Here is a 12,927-nt window from a genome sequence, read left to right as displayed (position 1 = left end):
GGACCAGAAACGTGCGCTGCTTGCTGAAATCATGCACGGGGTGCACGGGGACCTTCGTCAAGTTTGACAACCTGTTTTAAAGGTGTGGGGGTAGGGAGGGTGCTCAGAGCTGCGGGCGCCGCCCCTTCCCAGCACCCTGATGCGTTCACCGGCCTGGAAGCTCGCCGAAGCCTGAGTTGAGGGGTTGTTGCAGGTTTCACTGTGTAGGCACGACTGATGAACTCACGGACCACTGGTGATGGTCCGTCTTCTGTCCCTCTTCCCTCCCCAGTTGTGGGGGACGGGGGCTAAAATTCCAAGTTTCTATTCAAGGTTTGTTCTTTCCAGTGAGCAGCCCCCAATCTGAAGCGATCCAGAGGCTGCCGAGAGTTGCCTCAGAATAAAGGTGCCGCCTCACCTCAGGAAATGACGTGGGATTTAGGAGCTTTCTGTCAGAAACTGAGGACAAAGACATAGATCTGTGGTAGCACAGGTCACCTCCTGGTCTTTGACCACAGATCCCTTAGAGCAAAAAGGCACATTTCTAGATGCCCGACTAGTCATTAATGATTAATAATTCAGCATATTGTAGGAAAAGGTCTCCTGGGCAAGGTCACTCAGATTTGCGGGCTTCCATTCGATCTTGTCAGCTTTCGAAAGCAGGAGTGATCTCAGCCATCTATGGCTTCACCCTCGCAGGCAGAGCTCAGGAAGAGCCAAATGCCGCAGCTCCATGGGGCGACGTGTGGGTGGGCGGGTGCGGGGCTTCCGGGCGCTCGGGGGCGCGCCCCCCTCCCAGCACCTGCATCACTCGCCAGCCTGGGGCTCCTGCCTCTTTCCCCACAGGACCTGCAAATGGTACTACGTGGGGGGGAGGGTTGATTTTTCTCCAACTTTATTGACAGCTGTATTTCCCAACTATAATCAACAAATAAAATTGTACATATTTAATTGTTCAGTGATGATTTGCTGCACATACACATTGTGAAATGATTACCATAATCAAAATCATTGACACAGTATCACTTCTCGTGATTTTGTACGCGTGTGGGTGAGGACGTTTAAGATCTTTTCTTTAGAGCCATTTCATTTTTCCAGAGAGGAACCGGCCGGCTTCAATCCCAGGGTAGAATGCAATATACATGTGGGCTAGGGGTTCAACCTTCCTTTCACAGATTTTCATTGCGTGTAGCCTCACACCTCGCTCCTACCCTCTGTTTTATGCACTGTCCCTGAGCCCTGGGCTTTCCCCATTTCTCCAAGAGTAGACCTCCAGGGTGGGAGATGTTCCATGCCTGGCCGGTGTGTGGGGAGAGGATCTCCCTACCAACGTCCATTTTCGGTTCCCTGCTTCACGCCCCGCTCTGTCTGAGCCCTGAACCTCTCTCCAGGGCTCTGTGCCCCGAGGTGTCCCATTCAGCGTGTCCTATTTGTGGTTTCCTCACCTTCTTCCATCAGCTTTCCATCTCTGAAATACGTTTTCAGGTTTCTTGGATGCCGGTGTTCCTCCCCGTTTCTCCCTGTTGTGCGCTCGTAGGTTTTTGTCTCTTTATTATCCTTTTTTGGGGTCTGGGGAGGCGGAGGGAACACTGTATGCATCTTGACCTGGAATTCTGCCACTAGTTTATAAGATTAAGGATTTGAACCAGTGGACACGGGCAGAAAGGAGAAATGTGAGACTCAGCTGGGAGAAGTCAGACTGAGGCTTGAAAGTAATCTTTATTGATCCGAGCAGCACACGAATTGGGTATTAAAGCCAGGGCCGCCGCCGCGGCTGGAGAACTACTTGTGGCGATCATCTTCTCCCAAGCTCCACATTTTAGCCTTGTATAGGGTGATATCATTGTAGACCCTGAAATGGTTCAGCCTGCGGTCATCACGTTCCGGGCTGACCTAGAGAGGAGAACGCAGGCATCAGAAGGGAGCCTCTGCGGAGGGGCTACGACCTGGGTTCGAGGTCGGATGGACCTGGGCTCGAATGTATGGCCTCCAGCGAGTCTCCTTGCACAACCTCGTTTGGGAAACGGAAATGACGGCATTTCCATCAAAAGAGTTGTAACCTATGCGGGGGGGGGGGGGGGGTCGCTACACTTCCCTTTCCCACCCCTGCGCTGGGGGCCACACCTCTGGATGCTTGGTCCCACTGGAACGTAAGCTCCAGGAGGCTGGCTGCTGGATCTGTTTCAGTCCCTGCTTATCCCCAACACCTAGAACAGTACCCAGCATGCACTAGGGGTTCAGGACATATTTGAATGGAAGAATGGATGTTGTCGATGTGGTTACACAGCGAACTGAGAGCGAGCCCTCTGACACATAAAGTGGATAGAAGCTCCAAGAGTAACTTACACAATTAAAGGACACATTTTCATTAAATGTCACTGGGAGAGCAGAAGCTGAGAGGTATTTGAGTGTGGCTTCCCCACCGGCCCAATATTGGGATTGGGGTTGTCTGCTTGTCCAGGGTGAGCTTCTGCTAGGGGGCAGGGAGCCCTAAGTTAAATTCGGGCTGATTCAAGCCTCTTCTGCCCCCAACCATATCACTCTGAACCTCCGGCTTAATTACCTTTTATGGTTGCACGACACCTGCATCTAACTTTTGAGGGGTAAACTTTCTTACTCTGCCACCAGTGCCATCTGACAGCATTGTCCCTACGTTTGTGACGGTGAACAGGCTTGGCGTGTTTGTAGACCCTTTGCAACTCCACAGCGATGGCTGACCCGCTGGCACACAGTCGCTTATCTGCAAGGCCTGCGAGGGTTGGAGCGGGGCAGGGCTGGCCAGGGCACCCTCACAGGCCCTTCCTGTCACGGCCAGCTGAGCCTGCCATGAGATACGCTGGTCAAAGATGCATTTCCACATGCACACTCTGTGCCCATGGGAGCCAGGCCTTTCCTCTTTAAGAAAAATGAAGAATAGCGAGTTAAATTATTTATGCTTTGTACTATTTTTAAAAGTTGTTTAATTATCTCACTTAGATAATTTATCTTTCCCTTCACAACCCTTCATCCCCACCCTTATTCACTGTCAGTCTGTCCCCCACCATTCTCCTCCTCTGTCCCTTTGAGCGTTGCTCTCTTGGACTCAGTCCCCCTTGTGAAGGTGGGGTGCTCCTGCCGGACCCACTTCCTGTCTCCTCCCTCTCTCCCTTCCTCCCTTCCTCCCTTCCCTCCTTCTTACTGAGCTGTTTATTCCAATCTCCCTGTGGCAGAGCCCCACGCCCCGACGAGGGCTGTTTAAGTGGGTGAGAAGGCCAGGCCCCACAGTGGAAAGTTAAGGACTACAGGATGTGGGCCGTTCTTGGGAAGGGTGCACGCTCAGTAGAGGAAGACACCTGGGATCAAGCCAAGGGGCCAGGAGAAACAGGTGATTGGTCCCTGGTTGGTCTTTGAGCTCTCTTTTCTATTCATTCCTCCTCATCTGCATCAAAGTAGCCCGCATTTATTGAGCACTTACTGTGTGCCGGGGTGCAGCATAGACACATTGTCTCCGTTAATCCCCACAACACACCTTCAAGTGTCAGTATTGTTATTCCCACTTTAAGGTGGGTAAATGCGAGTTGCTAGGTTCAGGTCCCCAGGCTAGGAGGCGGTGGAGCTGGGATTTGAACTGAGGCTGTCTGGCTCCGGAGCCACCAAGTCACATGATGACAGAATTGAGCTGAGTGGTGCAGGAGCCGGAGGCTCGAGGCGCTCCAGGAGCACACTGGGAAGGCGCCCAAATCCGCGTGGTGGGGAGTGAGGGGCGCACGTCCCTTACTGGGGCTTTATAAAGAGGGGACTCCTGAGTGGTCCTGAAGGGCGAGGAGGACTTCCCCGAGGAGTACAGGCTAGGGGTCCGGAGGCAGGCTGCAGGAGCAGTCAACGTAAGGACACACGTTGTGCAGGACCTTGGTGCCTTCGAGGGAACGCAGGAAGTCTGACACAGCTGAGGAAGAGCGTCTCCAGCCTCACATCAGGTGCAAGATACACAGATGGACTGAAAGCCGAGCGTTAACAAGACACGACAACTTGGGGAAAAATCTAAAAGGAAAGCCAGTCACTCGGCAACTCTGGATAGTGAAGGTTTTCCTAAGCAAGGCACAAACCCCAGAAACCGTGATGGAAAAGCCTAGCACATTTGACTTAAAAACTACAATGGTCTATGTGATGAAAGATGTGGGCAAGTTAAAAGACAAATGTGGCAGGAAGTTCTTCAAATTGTCTTTGTCCCAGAAGCCCTATCTCATTGCGGGGGATGACGTGCTGACGATCACATTTCCCAGGCTCCTCGAAGTCAAACGAGGTGCGTGTTGTTACCAGCGTTCCCATTTTACAGATAAGGGGTTGGAACTCAGTGAGGCTACGTGCCGTGCCTGACAGCGGGCTAGTCACTGGTGGAGCAAACTCAGGCAGTCAGCGGCAAGCCTTGTTGGGCCCACCCGTACACAGTGTCTGCTCCGTTCTCAGCCCCTTACAAATAGGACCTCATTCTGCAGTATCTGTAAGAGCTCCACGTTACCCTGAGGCAACGGAGCCGGGAAGAGCTGAGCGACTCACCCAAGGTCACACAGCTACTAAGTGGCAGCCAGAGTTCAGACCCAGGCAGTCTGGCCTCATATACTGTTCTAATCACAGCCTCTGTTGCCTCTGCTTCCCAAGCAAAGGAGCCACACTTACCAAGGGCTCTGAGTCCCATCCGATTTCTTGGCTTTCAGTCTGTGTCTCTGTGTATTTCTTCCTTGGCCCATGAGCAGCATGGTGGATAAGATTTAGAAACCTGGCTGGGAGATGAGGCACGCATTATGAAGGAGGCAGGCTTTGGGACGGAGCGCTCCCGTGCCCTTTACTCAGGCCACAGCCTTCCTTAGAGACACAGCACCTGGCCTCGGGGGCCTGCCAAGGCCTTGCCACGCTCATCTTTCCACAAAGATTTCTTGAGCACAAACTGTGCCAGGCACTCTTCTGGCCCCCAGGGGTAGAGCAGAGCGTGAGGGACATGGTCCCTGCTCTCTTGGAGCTTGTGGTCTAGGTGGGGTGACGGGGGACACAATACCCAAGGGGACCAACAAATCCGAGGGTGATGCCAGCTGTGAAGGAGGAGGTGGTAAAGGGGCACGCCAAGGCCGGGGCGGGGGGCGGGGGGCTACTTTAGAGCAGGGTGGGGAGGGAAGGCCTCTCTGGATGCCGCGCAGGAGCCCGCCCTGAGATGGAGGCGGAGGCAAAGCACGGTACAGGCAGCAAGAACAAAGGCCCTGAGGCACGAGCAAGCTGGGCCAATGTGGCTGTGGCGGAGTGAGGAGGAGGGTTTAAGGCCAAATCCTCCGCCCCGCAAGAGGTACGGCTGCCAGCCCCACGTGAATCTGTAACTCCGTAGCTTGAGGACTTACAAAAGTTTCATTTTCAATTTCTACCCTATCAAGTCTCAATCTGAGAGAGGCAGTTTGACAATGGGAAGAACCTGGGCTTTGTAGTCAGGCCAGTCAACCTGGCTCTTCTGCTACTCGCCCGACGGGTGGTTTAACTTCTCCGGACCCCACTCTGCTCGTCTGGAAAATGGAGAGGCCAATATCCATCTCAGCAAGATGACTGAGAATGAAGGACCTGGCCCCAGGCTGAGCTTATCCGTAATATAAGCACTGCTGGCTTGTTTTCAGGTCCCTCGCTGCCCGTTCTCTCTTTATTGCTGCAAGGCCCCAGCTCCTCTCCTTTCCTCTAGCTGGGCCGGTGTCTTCACGACAGATAACCACATCCTTACTTCCTCTGACGATGCTCTATGGGTCTATCCACTTGTCTGTCTCCGCTATGCTCTGAGATCCTCCCTCTTCCTGCCCGCCCACGTTCTTACTCTGTTGTCCTACATAAACCTTACATCTTCCCTCCATCAAATTCTACTCTATTTTTTTTTAAGATTTTATTTATTTATTTGACAGAGAGAGACAGCCAGCGAGAGAGGGAACACAAGCAGGGGGAATGGGAGAGGAAGAAGCAGGCTCCCAGCGGAGGAGCCTGATGTGGGGCTCGATCCCAGAACGCCGGGATCACGCCCTAAGCCGAAGGCAGACACTTAATGACTGCGCCACTCAGGCGCCCCTCAAATTCTACTCTAAGCCGGAGAGGGAGGCGAGCTTGCCAGGAAGGATTGGGCTTTCCATCAAATACCTCTGGTCCATGGGTCCTGAGCGGGGCCCCACCCACTTGGATACTGCAGCCACGCCCAGCTGCCCACCTGCTTGGGCCATGCTGCTGTCTCTCATTTCTGCACCTTTCCGTATCACTCAGAACGCCCTTCTGGTCTTCTATACCTGACCTACTCCACCTCAGCCTGTTATCACCTCCTCCAAGAAGACTTCCCAGAACTCCACGGCCTGCCTAGGGCACCTGTTTTCTCTGTTGTTGCCACCCCAGTTTTACTCTCTGTTTACTCGTCTGTCTCCTTCACTGTGGTATGAGGTCTTCGTCCCGCCCCCGCCCCATCAGAGTGACTGTCACGTGGTCATAATGAAAGTGATAGCATTTCCTGATCACCACGTATGACACCGTTCTGCGTTCTGAGTACTTGCGTTATTTTGTTTAATCCTCACAACAAGCTGAGAGATAGGTTCAGAGAGGCTAAAAAACTTGCCCAAAGTCACACGATTAATGAGTGGCAGAACGGGGATTTGAACTCCATTAAAATGACTTCAGAACCTCTGCTTGTAACAGCTAAATGTTTGATGAATGAATGTATGAATGCAGCATTAAGGCCATTAGGAGCATTTTTCTTGGCTTGACAGTGAATGAACTGGCCGTATGGCTGAATATGTCAACCTCCTGCGAGCTTCACGAGCGTGAGCCCAGTTTTCAGATGATCAAAGGGTTGCCCCAAGGTGACACTACCCTGAAAGTTCTCTCCCGCCAGCTCCCTGTCTGTGCTCTAGCTCTGTGGTGTTTGCAAAGCCTGGAACTTACCATCTGCAGGTTCCTCCAGGTTATCGTGCCAAGACATGGGCTTTCTGGTGATTGTGTGAACTAGAGAAAAACAGCATCATAGGTTCACGTTAAAACATGAACGCCCCCCGCCTTGAAGACTCACCCTAGCCACACACCTGCTGAGCATTTTCTGAGTGTTTGCCACGTGTCACGTATCGTGCTGGGCAGGAGGGAATAAGGCTCTCAAGGACCTCACCATCCAGAGTGGGGCTGTCCAGGACAGTGGCCACCAGCCACATGTGGCTCCTTGAATTTGAATAGTTAAAATTAAATACACTTAGAAATCCACTCCATAGGCACACTCACCACATTTCAAGTGCTCAGTAGCCACATGGGGCTAATGGCCCCCATTTTGGGCAACATAGATATAGAATGTTTCATCACTGCAGAATGTTCTCTCGAACAGCGCTGGTCTGCAGGGCTGCAGACAAACCAGGTAGCCACACAAGGTTAGACACATAATGACATAGCCCCCGAAGTCTCTGTGATAACAGAGGCACAGAATCCACAGACATCCATTCAACTCCTAATTACTGACGCACAGAGACAGGGCTGTGAACGGAGGTGGTTCTTGGGCTCCCTGAGCTTCTATTTGTGGTGACAGACAATAAACAAATAAACATTTGGGCAAAAATACGGGAGATGTAGAACAGTAAAGAATGTTACATGGGTAGAGAGTTGACGGTGGGATGGGATGGGGGTGACAGGTCTCTAAGGGCATACATTAGAGCAGAGTTCCGAATAAAGTGAGGGAATCCAAGAGTAAGCTGGGTGAGTTTGAGAAACATCAAGACCAGAGTAACTCAGTGGAGTGAGCGGGGTGGAGGGCAGCAGGAAATGAGCAGAGGCCAGAAGGATCCAGTGGTCTCCAAAGTGATTTTTTACTTCAGAGTCCTACCAGTAAAAAAACTTCCGAGCACGCACTCAGGACATGCGTATTTACATGTCTCTATGTACTACGAGCAGTATGATTTCTTCTTTATACCAGTTCTAGCAGAAATACGGTTCTCATTCTAATATTTCCTCACTTGACCCCAATGGACACACGAATCATGTGACCAAGGGACAGGAGCTGGGAGACCTAGAAAGGCTGAATGTTGCCTGAAGGGATTATTTAAATTGTGGGAATGGACCAAGTTCAAACAGAATGGGACCATTAATTTGTTCTCCTGAAATTGATTGAGAGCTCCAGAGAAAAACCAGGTTAGTTACAAGCAAAATGAAGACAGCACATTCTCTGTGCTCTCACCCCCCCCCACACACACACAGTGTCTCTGAGATGGGTAGGCTGCTTAGCTTGACTGTTGTAATCATCTCACTGTATATGTATATCAAACATCAGGTTGTACATCTTAAATATGTATACTTTTTACCTAGAACATGACATGACATTTTCTCTACATAGCTGAGCTGCAGTGGACTACAGTTAATTAGGCCCAGAAGTTGGGAGAGAAGTTCTAGAAGGAGAAACAATGATTATGAAAGTAACAAGATGGGGAAGGGTGTGACGTATTTAGGAAATCCACTTATTTAGACGTGGTGGGAGAGAAGGCAGCACGTGGCTGGTGCATAGTAGGCACTAAAATATGTATTAAAGGAGCAGCAGTGTGTGGCCGGGGATGGGAGTCCCGATGAGGCTGGGGGGGCAGCAGAGCCAGATCCACGGGGGTCTTATGTACCGGGTTAAACCTCGGTTCAGAAGCTATAGGGCCACTGAGGGTTTTACCGAGGGACCGGCAGGATTGAAGTCACTTTTAGCATAGGTTCAGCCAGCAGTGGTGTCAGGGACAGTGGGCTTGGAGGAAGAGGGTCCTTAGGAGCCCATCAGATCAGTGCAGACAGAAGTGAGGAGGGCCCTGCCGAGGCTTGGCAGGGAGGCTGGGGAGAGAGGTGGACTTGGGCCCTAATTAGAGGGCGGAAGTAAGTGAGGAGAGGTCGAGATGCCTCCACATGCACCACAGTCTTTCACTGAGGTCAGAACCCTGGAAGGGTCAGGTGAGACGTGTTAAGGAATAACCAGGACCAGGACCACTTCAATGTGTGCAGCGAGGGAGAGACTGAGGGTGAGGCTTCTAGGCTTCTAACCGGGGAGGGAAAACGACTGCAGTACCTTCTGCTCAAACAGAACACTCGGGAGTGGCTGCAGGTGGGGGAGAGGAGGAGGATGTCCCCAGTTCTCCAATGGGTGAGTTTAAGGTACCCTCGGGTTGTCCAGGGAAAGAGAGCTGGGAGGTGGTTGGGGGCGTGGGTCTGGGGCTCCATTTGAGACCCAGGGGCATTCAGGGGCAGCTGATGCCACAGGACCAGATGCAACTGCCCAAGGAATGTGCCAGGTGAGGAGTGGGGGCAGGGCCGTTTTATCAGGGGGTCACTCTGAGCCCCCAGCCCAACCCCCCTGAACTTTCCAAACACCTAAGACAACACGAGAAGCCTGGAAAAACCAACCAACCAACAACCAACCAACAACTAGCTTATTAACAACACAACTAGCATATTATTAGCAACAAACCAAAACACAAACAGCAAAACAAAACATAAAACCCTACAAAATATAATTATTTTGAAAGCAAAATTTAAAAAAGTCTTTCAACCTTTTCACCACAAAAATACTATTTAATCGCGACGTGTGTGCATTTTCATATATTAAAGTATTTGATGGGATGTGGAGCGAGAGCCCCCCCAACCCCCCCCACCCCCCGCGGAGTCAGAGTCCTGAAATCTAGGGAGGTCGGCGAGGTCAGAGAAAGCGTCTCCTACTGTGCTCCGCCCCGCACCCCCGCCCCGCACCCCCCACGGCCCCCCCTTCCCAGGGGCGCCCACCCCTGTCCCCTCCCTCCGCCCCTGGGGGCGCCCCTCACCCTTGCGGAGGGGATTCACGTGATACTGTGTGTAGAGTTTCTGGGTTCGAAGCTCTTTGAGGTATAATTCCCGCAGGATCTGGTTCTGATGGACCTCATCTGGGATCACCTTCTCCTTTTGGTGTCCGGCCATGGCTTTGGACGTGCTCGGTGCGGTCCTACTCCTCACTGCCCCCCCGGACGCCGGCGGGGGAGGGGCGGGGGGCGGGGCGGGCGCCGTCTCCCGGCAACGCCGTCCCACGCGGTCTCCCAGCAACAGCGTCCCACGCTGCCTCCGGGCAACAGCATCCGGATTACAGCCTCCCTTCGACCCCCTCCTGGCCGCCCATCCCACCAGCCCCCTCCCCCCTTCCAGAACTTTATTTCTTACCGTGCTTCCTTCCGAAGCCCGAAGCCCGCAGCCCGACGACTCACCTTCCCCAGCCTCTCAAGATCCAGCCTGGTTCCTAGGACCGCCCCTGCCTGCCGCCAGGAGAGGACGCACGTCCAGGAGCAGACCCAGGAGGTAATGGACTTGATTGGACCTCACCTTGGACAGTCATTTCCTAAAAAAGATGTGGTTAGGAGTCAGAAGCCTCTCCCATTTTAAAGCAGGTGACTAGAATCGAAACTCTCAATGTCTGTCTCACAAAACAGAGGAGGTTTCAAATCGACAAGTTATTCGGGCCCTTGTCAACCGTGGGATAATATAGACAGAATAACCCTTTCCTAATATAAGTAACTTGGGGACTTTATAGTTTATTTTAAAGATTCAATTGTGGTAAAATACACATAACATAAAATTTACCATTAGAAGCATTTTCAAGGATATAATTCAGTAGTGTTAAGTATATTCACGTTGTGTGAAACCAATTTCCAGAATTTTTTGATACTCATTAAACGACTTCCCATGGCGCCCTCCCCTGTAGCCGATGACAACTACTGTTTTACTTTCTCTAAGAATTGGACTACTCTCGATATCTAGTATAATACAGTTTGACTCCAAAGCCCACGTTCTTTTCCGCTAAGCACTTCATTGACCTGTCTCTCCGTTCATTCATTCAGGACACAGCATATGCGAGGATGTGTGCAGGTCTGGGACAGGCCTGAACCCAACTAGCTACTTAATGGCTCCGTGTTTTAGCTCCTGCTACGCCTTCTTCTTGGCCTGGAAGGCTCTTTCCCCTGTGTCTGTCTTGGGAGCACCTATTTATAATGAGCTCACGCACATGGGAGCTTCTTTCAAAAACCTGCTGGGCTCTATAGCCCTTAGTCCCATTTTCCTCCGTGGCGTGCTCTACTCCAAATCTGTAGTTACTGGAACACTTTACTGAATTTCTTTGTTTACGTGTAGGTTACTTGAGAACGAGAAATATATCAGGTCCATCTCTGCATCGCAAGTACCTGGCATAGCATGGACAGATATGGGGGTTTGGTAAATGTTTGCTGGCTGATTGGATGTCCGCTCAGTTAGTACTGCGATCTTCTTCTGCTTACGTCATTACCTAAACCGTTACGTGATTCGGAAACGCAAACAGATTTTATCACACCGGAGCTGAGCTAGAGAAGCACCCTTGTTACTTATTGTGAGCCCTACCTGGGTCCCTTTTTCTAGCAAAGCTCAAACAGCCTCTGAAGCCTTCACTATCTTCCTAAACCTAAGTAGAAACGAACCATCGTTCTGCTCAGGAGCCACGTTGTTAGCTCTGGGACAACAAGCAAAGGCTGTATTGGTCCCCTGATACACTGACCTTTCTTCGGCCTGGGCCCCGTGGTCCAGCAGCGCTCCCTCCGTACAAGACTAGGGCTAAGGGGAAGCTCAGAAGGAAGGGAGGTCACTGCAGCTTCATCTTCCCTCCACTCCAGCCCCACATTATTATGTTTCCCAGGTGCCCTCTTATGGGTCTTGAACCCGTCACAGCCCAGCCCAGTACAGGCCAGCCCAGGGACTCTCTGGGGCTAGCTTCTGCTTCCCCGGGCACATTCCAGGCCATCAGTGTGCTTCTAAACTCTGAGACTATGTATCGAAAAGACTGGTGAGTTGAAAAACATGAGGGCCTGGTCCTCTAGCTTCTCAGCCAGTGTCTGAGGTGGCAGATTTTTCTTGAACTCTGTGTTATCTCTCAATTAGCAGATGCAGAGACTCAGCTAACAGATGCAGAGACTCAGCTAACTAGAAAAATACAATAGGAAATACCATTCACATTAACAACCAACAACTATCTAGAAATTAACCTAACAAAGAATGCATGAATCTTTTATGAAGAAAAAAATGAAAATTATCCATATCATACAGAAGGTCTTAACTAATAAGGAGATCAAGACTGTTCACGGGGCATTGTCCACAATAGCTAAATTGTGGAAGGAGCCGAGATGCCCTTCAACAGATGACTGGATTAAGAAGTTGTGGTCCATATATACAATGGAATAGTACTCAGCTATCAGAAAGAACGAGTTCTCAACATTTGCTGCAACATGGACGGCACTGGAGGAGATAATGCTAAGTGAAATAAGTCAAGCAGAGAAAGACAACTATCATATGATTTCTCTCATCTATGGAACATAAGAACTAGGAAGATCGGTAGGGGAAGAAAGGGATAAAGAAAGAGGGGGTAATCAGAAGGGGGAATGAAGCATGAGAGACTATGGACTCTGAGAAACAAACTGAGTTACACCCAGAATTCATACAGGACTGAGAGAAAAGAGAGTTCTGACTGGACAGGGTAGGGAGTCCTCATTGAAGGTGTTGGGTAGAGGCCCCCAAAAGTTTGCACCTTAGTAATAAGACTAAGCTAGCCTTAGAGAAAAGTTGCTCTAGCCTTTCCCTAACGAGGTTTCAAAGCAAACTCAGAAGGTATCAGATGGATCCGTAAGTGTCCAGTCTGCCTCCGGGAAAAATTTCCAGCACCTTTTAAAGAAAGACAGCAAAATCCAGCACTCAACAATATAACATTCACAAAGGACAATAGCAACTGAAAACTATTAGAAAAGCAGACAGTTGAAGAAGTCGGAAAATGTGACCCACAGCCAGGAGAAAAAGCAACGGAGACATTTGAAAATGTAGATGAAATGGATAGCTTCTGTGAAGGCGTAGATTTCCAGAACTGACAAAAAAGGAAAAAAGAAAAGAAAAGAAATAGAAAACCTGCATGGCTTTATAACT

The 12,927-nt window shown here is 50.7% G+C and overlaps 1 protein-coding gene across 1 annotated transcript; it reads right to left on the bottom strand.

Annotated features, from left to right (window-relative positions):
* Positions 1-1,710: 1,710 nt before the first annotated feature.
* CFAP144 (cilia and flagella associated protein 144) lies at positions 1,711-9,958 on the bottom strand. The gene is made up of 4 exons (XM_045799465.2): positions 9,786-9,958; positions 6,907-6,966; positions 4,636-4,739; positions 1,711-1,872 (listed from the first exon to the last, which is right to left on the bottom strand). The coding sequence occupies exons 1-4, from the start codon at positions 9,916-9,918 to the stop codon at positions 1,762-1,764; spliced, it is 408 nt and encodes a 135-aa protein (XP_045655421.1). The 5' UTR covers positions 9,919-9,958; the 3' UTR covers positions 1,711-1,761.
* Positions 9,959-12,927: the final 2,969 nt, after the last annotated feature.

The sequence above is a fragment of the Ursus americanus genome, chromosome 12, assembly GCF_024610735.1.
Source record: "Ursus americanus isolate L20-20 chromosome 12, mUrsAme1.1.p, whole genome shotgun sequence".
NCBI classification, from domain to species: domain Eukaryota; kingdom Metazoa; phylum Chordata; class Mammalia; order Carnivora; family Ursidae; genus Ursus; species Ursus americanus.
This window is presented reverse-complemented; position numbering and strand designations above follow the sequence as displayed.

What these genes read in the sequence shown, in the direction of transcription:
- CFAP144 (XM_045799465.2), bottom strand. Translation starts at nt 9,918, where the DNA reads ATGGCCGGACACCAAAAGGAGAAGGTGATCCCAGATGAGGTCCATCAG. An exon ending in CGTGAATCCCCTCCGCAAGG is followed by an intron (nt 6,967 to 9,785) that starts GTGAGGGGCGCC and finishes GTTTTTCTCTAG; the next exon opens with TTCACACAATCACCAGAAAG. An exon ending in GATGGGACTCAGAGCCCTTG is followed by an intron (nt 1,873 to 4,635) that starts GTAAGTGTGGCT and finishes TCTCCTCTCTAG; the next exon opens with GTCAGCCCGGAACGTGATGA.